The sequence below is a fragment of the Siniperca chuatsi genome, linkage group LG13, assembly GCF_020085105.1.
Source record: "Siniperca chuatsi isolate FFG_IHB_CAS linkage group LG13, ASM2008510v1, whole genome shotgun sequence".
Taxonomy (NCBI): domain Eukaryota; kingdom Metazoa; phylum Chordata; class Actinopteri; order Centrarchiformes; family Sinipercidae; genus Siniperca; species Siniperca chuatsi.
The window spans coordinates 6,331,816-6,348,764 of record NC_058054.1 but is presented as its reverse complement, the minus strand read 5'-3'; the positions used below and the strand labels follow the sequence as shown (position 1 = coordinate 6,348,764).

At 38.4% G+C, this 16,949-nt stretch overlaps 1 protein-coding gene across 1 annotated transcript; it reads right to left on the bottom strand.

The window, feature by feature from the left end:
• Nucleotides 1-62: 62 nt before the first annotated feature.
• LOC122887464 (ETS translocation variant 3-like protein) lies at nucleotides 63-9,183 on the bottom strand. The gene is made up of 6 exons (XM_044220721.1): nucleotides 9,103-9,183; nucleotides 7,698-7,755; nucleotides 4,998-5,226; nucleotides 4,504-4,624; nucleotides 3,449-3,539; nucleotides 63-1,309 (listed from the first exon to the last, which is right to left on the bottom strand). Exons 2-6 carry the CDS (start codon nucleotides 7,753-7,755, stop codon nucleotides 996-998), a joined length of 813 nt encoding a protein of 270 aa, XP_044076656.1. The 5' UTR covers nucleotides 9,103-9,183; the 3' UTR covers nucleotides 63-995.
• Between the last annotated feature and the right edge of the window lie 7,766 nt (nucleotides 9,184-16,949).

Sequence of the window (16,949 nt, the reverse complement as noted above, 5' to 3'; positions counted from 1 at the left end):
TTTTTTTTCCTGTTTGAGTTTCAACGATTGGAGGCCACTCTGGTCTTGCTAAATTGACTTGGTTCAGTGTAAAAGAAAAGGGGAAAGTAAACATGTTATCCCTGACAAAAAGTCTTAAATACAGTACAAAATTGTAATTCATGGATGTAAACATCAAGGAAAAGTTTATTATTTTTGGTTTTATTTGATACTGTTTGCAATACTGAAAGATAACATAGGTCTACTGGTATTAAGAATGTGGTGTGCCAGAAATTAGGCCTGTGCATTTAGTTAAATACAGTTGAAGTCACCAAATAAAGTAAAAAAAAAAAAAAAACGTAACTGGTAAAACCTAAAGTACAAAAACATGTAATAATGTAATAAGATACAAATATGTTTATTTGAAAAAAAACTATCTTGCAGTTTTCCCTGTAAACTGATTTGGATTTAGGATACCCGGAAAATATCAACAGAGTGAAACCTCTTTATTTTGTACACAACTCAGCTCTGACTTTCTCCCGGGAAAAGCTGGGGAAAAGTTTGTGGTATGCTAAAGATGCTACTGCCCCCTGATGTGTCGGAGATGTAATTGCAGACACAAGCGTCTGGTCCTGATGCTGCAAAGAAGACTTGACAATTGCACAGTGTCTGTTTGAATGCATCATTTATGCAGCTCTTATTATTTTCATGAAGCCCGAAGAAGGAGGGCGAATGCGAGACAAACAGCTGAATAATGTAAGTTGAGTGCACTGTTTTATTTACTCAAACACAAGTGCCATGTTTTTAACTGTTTACAAGTGCAATTCCCTTAACTGTGGCATGAAGTGCTGACAGAAGAAAGCAGCTTCAATATTTCTATCAAAATACACACATTATGTTCCAACTCAATAAATACAAAGTCTGTGTATCACAGGCAGTGAATAATAAAGTACTATACAATGAGCTAAAAAAACTGTGTGTATTTGAGAGATTTGAGGAGGGAAAGTAGTCCATCTGTTGTAGTTTGTCCCTCCTCTTCACTCTCTCTCCCCCATCTGTGCGACATTCCCCGCTCTCCTCTCCTCTCCTTGAGTCTCAGCCTGCTTCGCTCCACCAAGCAGGCTTCGACTGATGTGGTTCAGATCCCACCCCGCGGGGCTCTTGTGCGGCCAGCCGTTAGCGCTGACGTGGAGGGCCGAGGCGAGGCCTGACTCTCTCAGCTCCCTCAGGTTGGCCCCCGGACGTGCAGGGGCAGAGATGAAGGGGAAGTGGCCGTGGAGAGCACGGGGTGTCGGGATGGGCTTAGGGAGGCAGCACGGGAGCAAGAAGGGGTAAGGCACAGGCTGGACTGCTGTCAGGAAACAGAGAGAGAGTCACATCAGTCGCAAAGAACAGAAGAATTTGTCCTCATGAGTCGATGCCAGCGGTGGATTCAGAAGGATTTGGATCTTTTACTTTAGTGAAAGTACTAATACCACACTCCTGCATTGAGTATAATCAGGAAAATGTACTTAAAGTATTAAAAGTAAAAGTACACGTAGAAAAATGTCCCATGTGACTGATATACTATTATATATTACATCATTAGATTATTATTACTCTTGCATTAATGTAAAAGCAGCATTTTACTGCTGTAGTTAGTTGAGGTGGAGATCATTTTGAACTATTTTGTGTCGGACTGCCACTAATGATTATTTTCATTATGGATCAATCTGCTGATTATTTTCTCGATTCATCGATTGATTGTTTGGTTTGTAAAAATTCTGAAAATAGTGAGAAATGCTGTCACCATTACCCAAAGTGACACCTTCACAATGCTTGTACAAACCTCAATATTATTACAAATGCATTAAAATGCAAATCTTCACATTTCAGAATGGGCCTTAAATCAAGTCATTCACAGCAAAATTAAAACATCTTTTTCACCTTGTTAGCTGATGTTGCAGCCTATAATATAACTTACACATGATTTTTATGACATTTTTTATGGCTAAAGTAATTAAAAAAAAGAAATCTCGAGCATGAACGTTCATTCCTGATCTTGGTAGTTTGCCAAAAAAAAGCTTAACTCAAGGTTCATTCATGTACTAGTTTTTTTTCCAGAGCTTTAAACTGAGCTATCTTCATGGCAACAAACTATGCAGAGGAAGACTGTGAAAGCTCTGGAAAACACATGTAAGGGGACATTTGAGTCAAGATGTTTTTGTCAAAAGAAATCTCATTTGATGTATTTTCATATCAAAATTCTACTGTGTTTATTTAATCAGAAGCTGCACAATTGTATTATTTAACTGATGGGGTTGAGCTCAAAGAAACCCCAGTTACATCCCAGATGCTTGAATTTATTCATTTTGAAAAACCCCAGAATTTGTCTTCAAGGTCAAGATTGAACTCCATTTTTGCATTATTTTCCATCGCACACGTCTCGTTTCACCTTGAAAATGATTCAGATGAGACACAGCAGAAAAGCTGTTTCCTTGTGACTTGAACTAAAAAAAACCTCAGGACTTGTGAAATATGCAGCATACAAGTATCTAAGTGTGACTTATGTGATGTCAGACTGAGTGAACATGAGGAGGATGGAAAAGTGAAAAGTGATTGTATTCTTCTTGGTGCTTTCCCCTATATTTAAACAGCAGAGGTAGATGAAAAGTATTCTGATATGAGTCCAGCTAATACTGCAGTTGCTGCCTTTACTGAATACTTAATCAAGAGGCCTGAAGGAAACCAACGATGAATTGCTCCTACAAACAAGTACTGCCTGCGTTGCCAAAGCCTGATATATCTTATTCCTCTGTGCCATAGAGCTCCATTGTTGTCCAAAAAAACACATTAATGAGCCTGTTGCACTGGGTGACATGTTCCTTCATTACCAGGAACCCAAATACATCGTCCTGCTACTGTAAATACCCACTAGAGCACCAAATGTGTGCTGAAAATAGTCCCCAACAATACACAACTTACTCCTGTTTGAGTGACGTTTGCTAAGAACTACAATGCCCTGCTGTTTCAGGAAATTACTGAGCCATTTTTAAAAAGTGTTTGCATGTGTGTATTAAAGTGTGTATGCAGGTTTGTATACAGGTGTAACACGTTTCGTATTTGTATTTTCTCCTTTTCCTTGGAAAGCACTGTGCAGTCTCCGGTTTTGATAGAATAGATGACCTTTGCTATTCTTATTATTATTCAGTAAAACTACATATTTATGATCCATTGTCAAGGTTAACATCTTCAGTAAGAAGAGTGCCACAGACAGGGTAGGGATTTGTTGACACTAAAAATATAGAATAACACCTTGTCCTTTAATTCTTAGATCCAATATCTGGGTTTTTCCAGCTGCCTTCAGACTACAGACAGAATAAACACAGGGACAATAAAAACAGAATGAATGCTTTTGCCAGTTGTACTGTAACAGGCATACTGTGCGACTTGTTTGGACCCTTTAGATGTATCTGCTGTACAGGGGAATCACTGATGGGTGTGTTCTTACCTCTGTCCATCACTGACCCTGCTCCTCCACACAGAGGAAGACCACTCTCAGCGGGGAGGAGAGGAAAGGGAAGAGGGCTGCTCTGTACCAGCTGGAGGATGGACAGATGGAGGATGAGATGGAGGATGGTTGAAACGGGAACATGGATCTTTCAGTGCAATATAGTCTGAGGCTTTGTGCACAAAACATCAAGAACACCAAGTGAAGTTTTAGATCAATGACTGATCTGACTTATTAAATAGACTGCAGGGCAAAGTTGATGTAGTTGACAGGAGGCAGAAAAGTTAAAGAAGCACTTTGGATGATTAAGACATTAATCAACTTCAAAGCAGGAGGCGTTCCTGATATTTTGTACACTGGTGGCCCCATTTTAAAATGAAATATGTTAGAAACAATACATGATATTAAGAGTTTTATTCCATACTCGGAATTCCATTTGCAAAAACTAATGGTAAATTTTTAAATGGACTGCACTTATGCAGCACTGACAAAGAGAAATACCTACTAATCCCTGGGCTTACAGAATTAATCATAAAATTAAACAAAGTGTGGTGCTTTTAAAGAATAGGAGGTAACCTAAGCCCTTGGTTTGCCTGTGAATGTGATATAACTTCAACACATGGTCTTCCCTCTACATTAGAGGATCAGTCAGTTAGTCAATTTCATATTAAATGATAAAGTTTTTGTAATGATTTCTATTCAAGTCAGCCAGTTTTATATTAAATGATAAAGTTGAAGTAATTGTTTCTATTAAAGTCGGTTCATCTTTAAATATTAAATAATACAGTTAAGGTAATTATTTTTACTTAAAGTGTTTTTGGATTAAAACTCTTCTTAAAGGACTATATCAGTGTTTTGGAAAACTGATCAAATTGCAGCAATGTGATGAGAAAATTGGAAAAAGAATAAAACTACAGGTCTCTCCCAGAGACAAAGGAGATGTTAAATCATTGTTTAAATCATTTTATATTAAAAGTAACATAACCTAGAAGCCAGTTTTCCAAGCAGTGAAGTCCTTTAAGTTGTGATGTGAGATGTAAAGACGTGGTGATGACCTGGTGGCCGGGTGGTGGTGGGTGTCCTGGATAGTTGACCAGGATCAGTTTGCTGAAGTTGAACTTGTAGGTGAATCTTTTCCCTTTGGTCTTGTGCAGGATGCGTTTGTTGTAATAGTATCTGGAAGTAAAATGTTTTCTGTGTCAGACTACACTCTGCCTGTGTTTGTTTGCACTGGATGTGCGTGTTTATGCCAGGCTGTAATGTCTATGGTATGCACTCATGTTCCTGTAGGGCACTTTAGATAAAAGCGCTTCCCAAATGGCATGTGTCGCATCTGTGGGCATTTTTCATTTTAAATTTTAATTTGACAGCACATGTTAGCGAAGAGTACATTTTATTTACAGCATGAGCCTGAGGGAGAAGCTGCACAGAGAGGGAGGATTACACACATTCACCGTTAAAGAACTACAACCCATAGATGCTTATGTGTGTATGCTGCATATGTGTCACTGAATGAATATGTCCTCTTTACTCGTGCATTCTGCATCACCTGAGCGCCCGGCTGAGCTTGTCGTAGTTCATGTGTGGTTTGCCCTTCCTCTCCCCCCACAGCCTGGCCAGCCTCTCGGGGTCCCGGATGACGAACTCGCCCCACTCCCCTCCCCAGCCGATGGCACCGCCCTCGCCCCGCCCCAGCAGCTCCAGCAGGAAGTGCCACAGCTGGACCTGTCTGGAGCCGGGCGACCAGGCTGGTTTGTAGGCCCAGTCAGGGAACAGCACTGCTGGAGAGAGCAAGTCTTGTAAATGACTGGGAAGTCACTGACATGCTGCTCATTGCTTATGAATGAAAGTTGTGTGGTAGTGATGAGTCCCTGCCAGTAAGTTAATTTATTCATTTGTTAAGTCAGTTGTACTCTTTGTCATGGGAAACAAATTGGATTTTGATGAAGCTTGGGGTACTTATGTATCTCTGTGTTGTAGCATTTCTAAAAGGTTTACTTCGACATTTTGAGAAATACGTGTATTTACTTTCTTGCCGAGAGTTAGATGAGAAAGTTGATACCACTCTCATGTCTGTACTGAGCAAACAAGATATAACATGTTAATTAGTGAGCTTTAGAGGTGCTGGTAGGCAGATTTAGTTACTTTCGACAGAGCCAGGCTAGCTGTTTCCCTCTGTTTCCAGTCTTTATGCTAAGCTAAGCTAACCAGCTGCTGACTGTTGCTTCATATTTAAACTTCAGGCATGAGAGTGGTATCAATCTTTTCATCTACTGTAACTCTCGCCAAGAAAGTGAAGAAGCGTGTTTCCCAAAATATTGAGGGGGGTATTTTATGCCACGTAACAAAGGTCCCCCATCAAACTCAAACCGGGGACATTATGGTTCATAGTCAGCGCCTTGAACCCCTACACCAGTGTCATGGCATTTTCAAAATGACAGATTTACACTGACTGATCCAAGAGTGGAGCTTTCTAAATGTCATTTGTTCACTTGTTAGTTGGGTGGTTGGTATTTTTGATTGTACCACGTTTCACATCATGCAATATCTTGGATACAACTGATTTGTTAATGTTTAGGAAATGATGCATCTCACTGCTATGTTTGAATATTTCAGTTAGAAACTAAAACCTACTGCATGTGTTACATACAGTTTTCCTCACATTGTCTGATACAGTTTTAATAAATATTGAATGGCACGTCATTACTTTGTTCATGACATAAAGCATGCCTCCATCGGAGTAAACTAAGCATCAGTAAACTAAAAAGAAGTTTACTCTGATGAAGACATGCTTTATGTCGAAACAGTAGTTGCTGCAACTTATTATAAAGCTCGTAATATAACCGTGTGCTCCACATCTCATTCTTCCAGATCCTCAGTTGTCCTGTCTGTTGAGCTCCAAGTAGGCTGATGTGCAGAGATTCCTTCATCCTTATTCTACATTGATTTGTTTGTGCATTTGTTCGTTAGTTTGTTCATTAGTTTGTACAACAATGTGTCACAAATTAGTATATATTCGATGTTGACAAAACATGGGAAAATGAAACAGCGCACCACTCAAAATGAGCAATTAACGGGTTTTTTTTAAGCCGAGACGTTGGTGAATAGTTGTTTCAACAAGACGCGCCATGCTTACCTACGGCCAGAGAGGACATACAGAGAGTATGTGTGATTATTTCTTCCATTATCTTTTCTTGTGATTATGAAGCTTTTTTTTTTTTCCTGTGAGAACAAACTAATCACTCCTTCATTATGAGAAAACAATTTCAAGCTCATTAAGATGAGTTCACAACATGATTATTTGTTGCAAAGGTTTAAGGTTCCTCACAGCAAAACAGATATCATCGATCGCGCTCCTTTGTACCAACAGCCATTCGACTACTCACTGACGCCTGCCGTAATGACTTCAGTCTCAGCCAACTCGGAGGCCTTGCATGATGGTCGCCCTTCATGGACTGTACTATACCGTACTGACTATACATGTGGACACTATTTGCACTGTATTCATATATGTTTACATATAGATATTTTTATTCTTTTTTATTATCTATTCATTATTTATTATTCATTTTCTATTCCCTACATATCTCTGCCGTTGTGAAATAATAATAATAATAATCAATAAAGAGCTACCCTACCCTAGATATCTGCAAATTCTTCCTTTAGACATGACATTTTAAAAAAAAGTTTATGGAGTGTGCGCACCTCACATCCTGCTTCTTTGGTTTAGTTCGTCAAACAAACCTGGAATTTGACATAAAAATCCTATAGCTCACGTCTTAATAACAAAATATTTTTGCAAATTCAGTGTGTGTCAAGACTTGTTTAGCTCTTAACCAGCCTCATATTGGAAAATGAGTAAACAAACAAATTATTTGTCATGTTTAAATTACATAGAATGTCATGATAAATGGATTTCTAGTGATAAGGATAATCATTATTTTGGAAGGGGGCGCTAAATCTCACAGGTCAAAACAGGGCAACTTACAATATTTGTTACCGATTGGTCAAGAGGGGGACTGCATCACTTGTCAGGGATGACATGTTGACGGTTGCATTTGTTTTTCATGGTTTTATCTATTTTTGGCATGCTACTGTGCAACAGGCAGAGCCACACTGGAAAGAATGAATATATAATAACGCTTACATAAATATGAAAGATCTCCCACACAAATGACAGCCCACACATATGTAAATAACTAAGACGAAGAGACGTGTGTGTTTGACACGCAGTCAAACACACACTTACTTCTACTCCAGTAAGGCGATGAAAGGTGTCCTACTGAAGAGCTACAGCTGCACTGCATCTGAAAACACACCACAAATATAAAAACAGATAAAACTGCTCAGTATCTTCATCACTGTGATCATCATCAGATTGAAGTTACAGAGGCGAGAAAAGAGAAAAAAGTTGCTTAAAAGAAATATTAATTAGCTGTCATGTGGCGTTAAATTAGCCATCACAACAAAGCACTGCAGCTTCTGCTCTCAGTATCACTTAGAAAATTAAATCATCTTCACACATTCATTTAATGACAAATCTAAACAAAGTGCAAAGACTCCAGATCTCCACACTGTATATTGCATCAATATCAATATAATTGTAAGTAAATATAAAGTTTATAGATCTCTGTCAGTTCATAATGTGCTTGAAATTACATTTACTAATTCAATAGCTAATTTGTGATTAGAGCAAATCAGATTCTTTCACAGCAACGTAAACATGTGAAAGCATCATTTTCCCTGCAGATACTGTTTAGTATTTTCTATATTTTTCTACAATTTCATCCTATAAACGCACACATCGTCCACCCACAGACACAATGACCTTCCCGGGCTATTCGGAGCAGCAGAGACACCCACCATCTTCCCTGGAAGGCTGAAAACTCATCTCTTCAAGATGTACTTCACATAACCCTTTTCCCCCACTGAATGATGTCTCCTCTCCTTTAAGCCCTCTTCCACGAGCTGTAATATCCTCTTATCTCAGAGCAACAAAAAAACGATGTCCCCCCCCTTAGCTCTTATTATTTTATTTCCTTTTCCCATGCAGCACTACACTTACACATGATTGCGGGGTCACAGGGACACTGGGAGGGAGACTAGGAGAGCTGAGCCAAAAACATTTTACTTTTAGAGCAGCATTTAGACAAAAACAGGTTCTAAAATGTTGGGCTTTCACAAAACATTAACAAAAAAACTAATTAAAACATGAGAAAACAATAAAAATACAATCATGCTAAAACAGGATTGAGTAAAATGTAATGTTTCCTGTGCAATTCTATCCAAACTTTGGCTCTGACGTTTGTGTTCCTCCCTTTTTATTGGCTTTTTGGTTAGTCAACTACAAATTAAAGCTTGTTCCACTGGATAAGAGCATCCACTAAGTGCCTAAACATGCAAATCTAAATCCACCATCAATGTAATGATAGCCAGAATTACACTGAATGCTACAATCAGAAATGATAAGTAAAAATCATCATGTCAGTCAAGCACAAAAGGCAGACAGAGAGGGGATTTTTTTCAAGTAGATAAAGTAGTAGTAATTTAACTCATCACACAAGAATTCCCCTTTACAATCATCTCGTTTGCAAAGAGCAAGCTAATTAAAGACTCTTGTGTAAGTGTAATAATAATTCAATTGGTCCTGTTACCTTGATTGGAGCAGGAGGGGAAAAAGCTTCGTTAGATGAATAACAATGATCAGTTTGTCTGCTGGCCCACTTCAAGTCTGGGAGTACTGAAGGAGGTATGGACCGAATCTTAAACCCTCTATCTCATCTCACCCCCAACCACAACCACACACACACACTTCCACCTCCCCCCTCTTTCTCCTACAACATCCCTCCCTCTCTCCCCCATCCCAGAATTAGGGACACTAGGTCAAAACTAAAAGATCTTATACTGATTATTTTGATGTCTTTTGAGAAAAGCATTGGAAAACATAAAAAAAATGTGTCTTTAAAGGTGTCTCAACTCTAAAAATAACAAATCACAAAGCATCAAGAAAAGTGTGGATTAATCAATCAGGTGAGCAACAGAAACTGAATCAACAATTTTGATAATTGATGCATATCTTGGTCATTTTACTATCATATATGACAAAGAAAAGCAGCAAATCCTCACATTTGAGGCATTAAAATCAAAGATTTTTTTTTTATTTTAAATTATTAATTGATAATCAAAATAGTTGCTAATTAATTTCCCTTCAATCAACTAATTGATTAATCTACTAATTGTTTCAGCTCTTTTTATCATTTAAGTCATTAATTAATTAAGCAAAAACTGAGTAGCTTCTCACATGTGATGATTTGCTGCTTTTATTTTTGTTTTTCATTGTAAATGGAATATTTTTGGGTTGTTTAACTGTTGGTAGGGCAAAGCATGCAAATTAATGATATCAACGTTGACTCTAGGAAATTAAGAAGGGCATTTAACACTTTTTCTTGATATTTTATTGACTAAACAATAAATCAATTCATCCAAAAAACTGTTTAGAGACTAATTTAGAAACCCCATTTGCTGCCCTACATGGGATGCTCACTAGGAGTTGTTTGTAAGCAGAGATGAGTTTAGGTCAACTGCTGGGATTACCCAGAGTGAAAAAGGGCAACAGTAAAATAGGCTTAGATTGCCATCAATACAAGTGAGCGTATAAAGGGTCCGACCTGAAAAGAAGAAAGAAAAAAGAAGCTGGGAGGAAATAGGTGAAGGTACTCTAATACGCTCAGGATTGGAGTGTATTACAGTGAGCTGAGGTGGAAGATATGATTGAGCGACGTGAAGGTGACTGGAGGTTTTCTTCTCGCTGAATCAAATAGGTGATGAACTCAATACCAGAGTCACACTTTACTCCACTACAGCTGCTTTTCACTCGACAGGAGTGACCTTGGCCAAGGTCAACAGGCTGTTCAGTACTCTGCCGCACAGGCTGTTCGGCAGCGGTGACACATTTTGCTCGAGCAGACGTCCTACCAGGGGTCCCTCAAGTGCTTGAGTCTCAAGTAGTCTCACTCCACTGAAACTGAGACTGAATTCCTACAGCTTACACCGCTAGAAGTAACATTGCAGAACTGACAAATGATCATGAAATCATATTACTAATATATAATTACTTTTTTCACCTATAACGTTACATTCAAAAGTAGTTGCTTTTTCAACATAAGCAAATCACATACACATGAAAGGAGAATTAATTTAAAAATAAACATAAGAGTGAGTACATTTCATGGCCCTAATAATGCTTCTAAGGAAGAAGACACAAAACAACAATAGTTCATTACATTTATTAAGAGAAAATGTAAAAAGAGTTAACCCATTAATCAGAAATAAGTCTGGGTATTGAACTTGGAATACTTTTTGTTACTGATCAAAATCTGTTTGTACTACAGAGTACTGAAAACTTTCAAGTACCGAAAGCTGGCATCAAATGTCTGGACAGATTCATAATCTTGTTTAGTTATTCTCTGATGAGATAGCTCCTGATTTAAATTCAACTTTTGCCAATTTTAGACCCTTTTATTTAGGCAAAGTTGTTGTACAGCTGCTTGTGTTTCGACAACATTTAAAGTAATAGCTTGACATTTTATTCACTTTCTTCCAGAGTTATGAGAAGATTGATGCCACTCGCCTGTCTGTACGGTAAATATGAAGCAATATCACCAGCAGCCGGTTAGCCTAGCTTAGCACAAAGACAAAAAGAGGTGGAAGCAGCTAACCTAGCTCTCTCCAAAGGTAACAAAATCCACCTAACAACATCTCGATACCATATATCTCATTCATCAAATCCATACAAAACCAAAGTGTAAAAACGAAAGTTGTAGTTTTATGGAAGGTTATGTGCTGGATTAGGTATTGTCTCAGCTGGTTGCCTGGCAACCTCATGGCGGCGACTGGACAGAGCCAGGCTAGCTGTTTCTTTTTGCTATAATAAGCTAATGATGCTAATATTTTCCATATATTTAACTCATCAAACTCTTGGCAAGAAAGCAAATTAGTGTATTTCCCAAAATGTTAAACTATTCCTTTAAATTTGAAAACTTCTGCTTCTTTCGTTAAATAAAGGATTTTTTAGAAAATATTTTCCTATATCTTATATTAAAGTTTTGTTTCAGTATCAGATCCGCTCCAGTATCGGAAATTTCAAATGATACCCAGCACTAATCAAAAAACAGGTGAAAACAATAATACATAAATAAATGGAATCTCTAGTTATGTATGTTTTACAAAGTGAGAAGTGAGAAGTGGGTTACAAGATTCTGGACTACTTAACCCAAACAAAGTGCTGTGCTGCGTTTGTAGGTGGATTAGCTGTGATTTAGTTTTCACTGCAGCAGAGAAGGAGACAGAAAGAGAAGCTCCCAGCAGAAATCCATTTAGGCTTATGATAAACATGCATCCCTATACATTCCCTCCTAGAACACACACACACACACACACACACACACACACTTATCATCCCTCAGATGCGATAGCTGACACCGGAGGCTTTTAATTCCAGTGTAAATACAAATACTCTCCCAGACAGCTATCAATTATGCATGCCGCTAATTGAGTTGAACGTTGTGCTTTTAGCCGCCCAGGGACCCTGGGTCAGATGCAAAAAGCCTGAAACCGAACACACACACACATTTGCACTTGTATACTTGTGAGGACCCTTATTAATAGCATGCATTCCCTAGCCTCTAACCTTAATAGACCGTAGCATTGATTTAGCATGTTTTAGCCCATTTACTTCACATTAAGACTATTTTATATTACTGATGAAGATTTAGCAAACCATGCTGTAGTGTTCCCATGCTGTGGGCGGCCATTGGTTTACATTAATTTCCATATGGTATGAAAATCAATTGGCAGACTCCTGGAACTTGCTGGAGTAATGTAATTCATCAAGGTAAATGTTCAGCCTGCATTCATTTTTGTTGGTTATAATATTGTTGTGAGATATCAGGGTAGATACTGCACTTAAACTGCATTACCATATAACAGTGCAGGGGGGGAAATGGAGATTTGATCTTCATTGTAATGGTATACTCAAATCATTAGAAACAGCTAGCCTGTTTCCCCCAATATGCCTACCAGCACCTCTAAAGCTCACTAATTTACACAAACAGGAAAAAAATGATAATTTGGGGTTTTAGTGGGAGTTATGTTGCACTGTGCTGTTATACAAGCCTACCAGGTCTAGCTCCGTACATAACACACAGACACGAGAGTGGTACCAATCTTCTCATCTGTCGGCAAGAATGCGAATAAGCTTACTTCCCAAAATGTTGAACTATTCCTTCAATCTATTCCTTTTTATTATGAGCTATTAGGTCCTACACAAATACACCATCATCTGCCTAAAAAGGTGGAGGTATTTCCACACACACATCTGAATTTAGAAACAGTGGAATCCGAGTCTGATGACAGTTGTTGTTTGCTTATGTTGCCATGGAGACACTGTCTGTCAAATCTGATCCAACCACAACAACAAGTTTTAAACACATTAATTTATAACTAAGAATGTTATTACTTTTATTATTAATTGTTTGGTCACAAATATTTAATCTTTTCAAGACATACTTAACATTATTCTTAATCTTGGAAACAGCAGTTGACAAAACAACCGTCATGCAAGGTCATTTACTCGCTTGTTTTGGAGCTTTCGGCCGTCACGGCCTTCATTGAAAATTGCTCAGGTGTCATCAAAAAGATGTTCAAACTTTCCATTATTATTCTGAGCACCTTAAGGACAGCTCATCTATTTTGGCTTCAAAGTTGAGCTTGGCAGTTCCTTCTTGACCTTGGAAACAACATTTGACAAAACAACCACCACTCAAGGTCCACTTACTTGCTTGTTCCGGAGCTTTCAGTCATATCACACGCTCCTTATCAGCAGATGCTTAGTTGTCAAGTTGTGCAACAAGTTTGCTTCCTCGGTTGTTGTCAAGTTCAACTTTTAAGGCAACATGGAGGTTTGACAATCTACAGTTACATAAAAACTTAAAAGCAAACTTTGCTGATGAAGTCTGTGTGATATTGTTGAATGCTCCAGAATGTGTGGAGATTGTTTTGTCAGTTTTCATGTGCTTCAACCCTCAAACAGCCATTTGAAGCAGTGAGGACCAGCAAAAATGTTCCCACTTTCCAAAAATCCTCTCAATCTCAACCACCAAAACTCAAATTGGTCGTCTCAAAAACAGAAGTACAAGAGGACACACACAATAAAAAACACTGCTGCTGCTCTTGGATTTCCACAGACATATCTTTGTACAGACACTCAATACACACACACACACAACAAAGGAAGAGGCCTCACAGTGAGTATAAAAGCTGACAGTTTGGAAATTGAGCCTTCGGACTGATGGCGCTGCCCAGGCAGCATCCAGCACCAGATGACAGAAATAGAGATTTAAACAAACGTGCTGAATATTGAGGCGAGCAGCATTGTCTGGGGAATATTACTGTAAAAATGTAATATAAACACAGAATTGTAAGAAGAAAACCCTCGCCTCTGCCTTATTTACTCTACAGTGTTTCTGTGCCAGACATTACCCAGTCTATCACCAAAAGAAGCTGTGAAGGGAAAAACAACAAATATAATGAAGGACTTCTGCCTAGATATAATAAAACTTCACATTCCCTGAGGGGCAATTTAGGTAGCGGCACACAAAAACGGGCCCTGAGACAGGAATTTGCTTTCAACTGAGATTGTCATCCTCATTTTTTTTTTCCCTCTCCCTCAGTGAGCAGCATTATCTCCTCTGTGACGAACTGTGTGTGTGTTTGTGTGTGGATGGAGGATGGGGGGGTTAAGTCTGGATTTGATCCCCACTAAAAGGACTGTTTGTTTTACAGCTGACGACCCCGGAGTTTAATCTGGTGCTTAGCTGCCTGCTCAATCTCTCCTCTCCTTCGTCTCCCTGCATCCTCTCATCCTCCCTGCCTCTCTCTCTTTCCCCTTCATCTCTCTTTCTCACTCACTCAATCGTATCATCCTCTCGCAGCGAGGTAAACCCCCCCCCCGCTTCACCACCACCTCTGCATCATCCTCCTCTCTCCATCCCTTGTCATCTCCTTATTTCTCTTCTCTTTCTTTGCATGCAGCGCCAGGAGCGGTTGTTCGCGATTTACATTTAACTGGATCCATCAGGTTGTGTGTTATGTGTAAAATTAAGCAGTGTTACATCATACAGTACAGTGGGTGCATGTGTGTGTGGGAGGATGGGAAGGAGTGTAGAGTGATGGTTTCAGGCCCTGAAATGTGTCCATGTATGTGTGTTAGGGCCTCTAAATTTGTGTGTGTGTGTGTGTGTGTGTGTGAGAGAGACAGGAGGACAATAGTGAGAGTGTATGTTAAACAGGATGATGGTGTTGAAGCAGATGAGGGTCATGCTCCGGGACTTAAGGGTCAAATCCTGTTAGAAGTAAGAGGGATCAAGGCTTTAGCAAGGCGCTGCCTTTTTTACTGCTGCAATATTCACTGACACTGTGCAAGAGGATCTCAGTGAGTGTGTGTGTGTGCGCGTGTGTGTGTGTGTGTTTGTGTGTGTGGCTGTGGAATATCTTCAAACCGCTTAGTTTGATTTGGATGAGCTCAGTTAACATATAAGCAATAAAACAGAGGAAAATTCTATGTTGTATCAGGATAAAAAAAAAAATCTTGAGATCATCTTGTTTAAACGAGATAAACAGCAGACAAAGAACCCCTTAACAAACTGTTTGTCCCTTTTGTTTCCCTTTAAGGTTAAAATCATTTCTGTCAGACAGTATTGAATATTTTGGACAAATTTGGTGCCTTTGGAAACGTTGGGATCTCGACTAGAATTTAAAATAAAGTTCTGTGGGCTTGAACAATGTTGGGAGAAATAATATGACTGTAACTACTTTTGAGGAATTGTGGCACATTACATGCAGATTATTGGGCAATTACAAGCATATAAACTTTCATACAATGTAATGATGGGACCAAACATCATCAAAGGAAGTTGAAAATCTAAAGGGGGATCCATTTTGGATCTTACAGGAGTTATTCGATGTCTAGTAAAGATGTGAACAGAGTTTTAGTGTGCAGACTCTATTCAGCTTTTTTTGAGCCACACATTGGTCAATATGTATATCTCTACTCATTCAAAAAACATGAGCAACACTTTTCAGACTTTTAATGGACTGGTATCGTGATTACCAATGTATTCAGATGATTTACTTAAGTAAAAGCAGCAATATCAAACTGTAAAAACACACTGTTACAAGTTAAAGTCCTGCATTTAAATTTTTTTATCAAGTATCAACAACAAAATGTACTTAAAGTATCAAAAGTAAAAACTTGCAGAATGGCCCCTGTCAGTGTTGTATTATAATATTATTGGATTATTATTACTGATGAATTAACATGTCAAGCAGCATGTTAATGTTGTGGCTCGTCAATGTGGAGCTGATTTTCAATACTCTATACAGTATACTGTAGGGCAGTTTAAAATAACAATGCATCATATTTTATATAAATGATCATAGGTTTTGTTTTAAAAAATCTTAATCTCCATAGTCACTTTGGCTGACAGATATACTGAATGTACCAATATTTCCCCTGTATGTTTGAGAAAATGTGTGAATGTACTGTCTGGGGAAAGGAAAAAGAAAAGAAAAGAGCTCAGATAAGTAGGTAATAAATATAAAGAGGCAGAGGTAATAAAGAAGAGAAATATCTAAAAAATGTATAAAAACCATGATATAATTTCAGCCATTTTGCCCAGCCTTAATCCAACCTCATATTTTGTCACATATTCTTTAGTTTATCAGGCTGTGATTTCTTTTAATACCAAATTCTCTCTGGTATTCTCATTCTTTTGGCATCAGAAACACATATATCATCCAAATAAAAGAGCTTTGTCAAATGTGAATGATGCAAAAGCCATTACCATTCAAACACTGGATTTGTTGTATTGCTGCATTTTCAAAGGCTCAAGTCATGCTAGAAAAATGCTTAGAAAATTATTCTCATTAAAAAAAGCATTTTTCCTAACTAACTGGATTAGCCAAATGGAAATTAACAAAAGGTTCCTCAACTGTTAAGTGCAAAAAGCATTGTCTGCAATAATGAACAACTTCAGTATATTGCAGTACAGTACATACTGTACATTGGCTGTACAAGGCAAACTGAATGTAGTGGTGACCGTCATGATGTGAGAAAGGCGCAAATAAGAACACAAAGATTTACACCGAATGAGATTTCCTTTCTCCTTCCTGCCTTATATTATCTCATGAGCCCCACATCAGCTGAATTGTCACTGAAGTATCTCACAAGGGAAAACTGTCAAGATAGCAAAGAGAGAACAAAAGCGGAGAGATGGCAACGTTCCCTAAGGAGGTAAAGTGGTATAATATCATGAATGAAAAATTAAGTCAATAAAATGACAATAAAATGTACCTGAAGCACTTTGAGTAGGGCTCAGCACATGTGAGAAAGAGGCTGAGTGTGTGTGTTTGTTGTGTTACAGAATGAAAGCAGGCTAATGCC

Excerpts from the sequence above, each read along its gene's own strand:
- LOC122887464 (XM_044220721.1), bottom strand. The coding sequence starts at position 7,755 with ATGCAGTGCAGCTGTAGCTCTTCAGTAGGACACCTTTCATCGCCTTAC. Across the intron at positions 4,625-4,997 it reads AAGCTCAGCCGGGCGCTCAG|ATACTATTACAACAAACGCA; the intron begins GTGATGCAGAAT and ends TTTTACTTCCAG. Across the intron at positions 3,540-4,503 it reads CACCACCACCCGGCCACCAG|CTGGTACAGAGCAGCCCTCT; the intron begins GTCATCACCACG and ends TCCATCCTCCAG.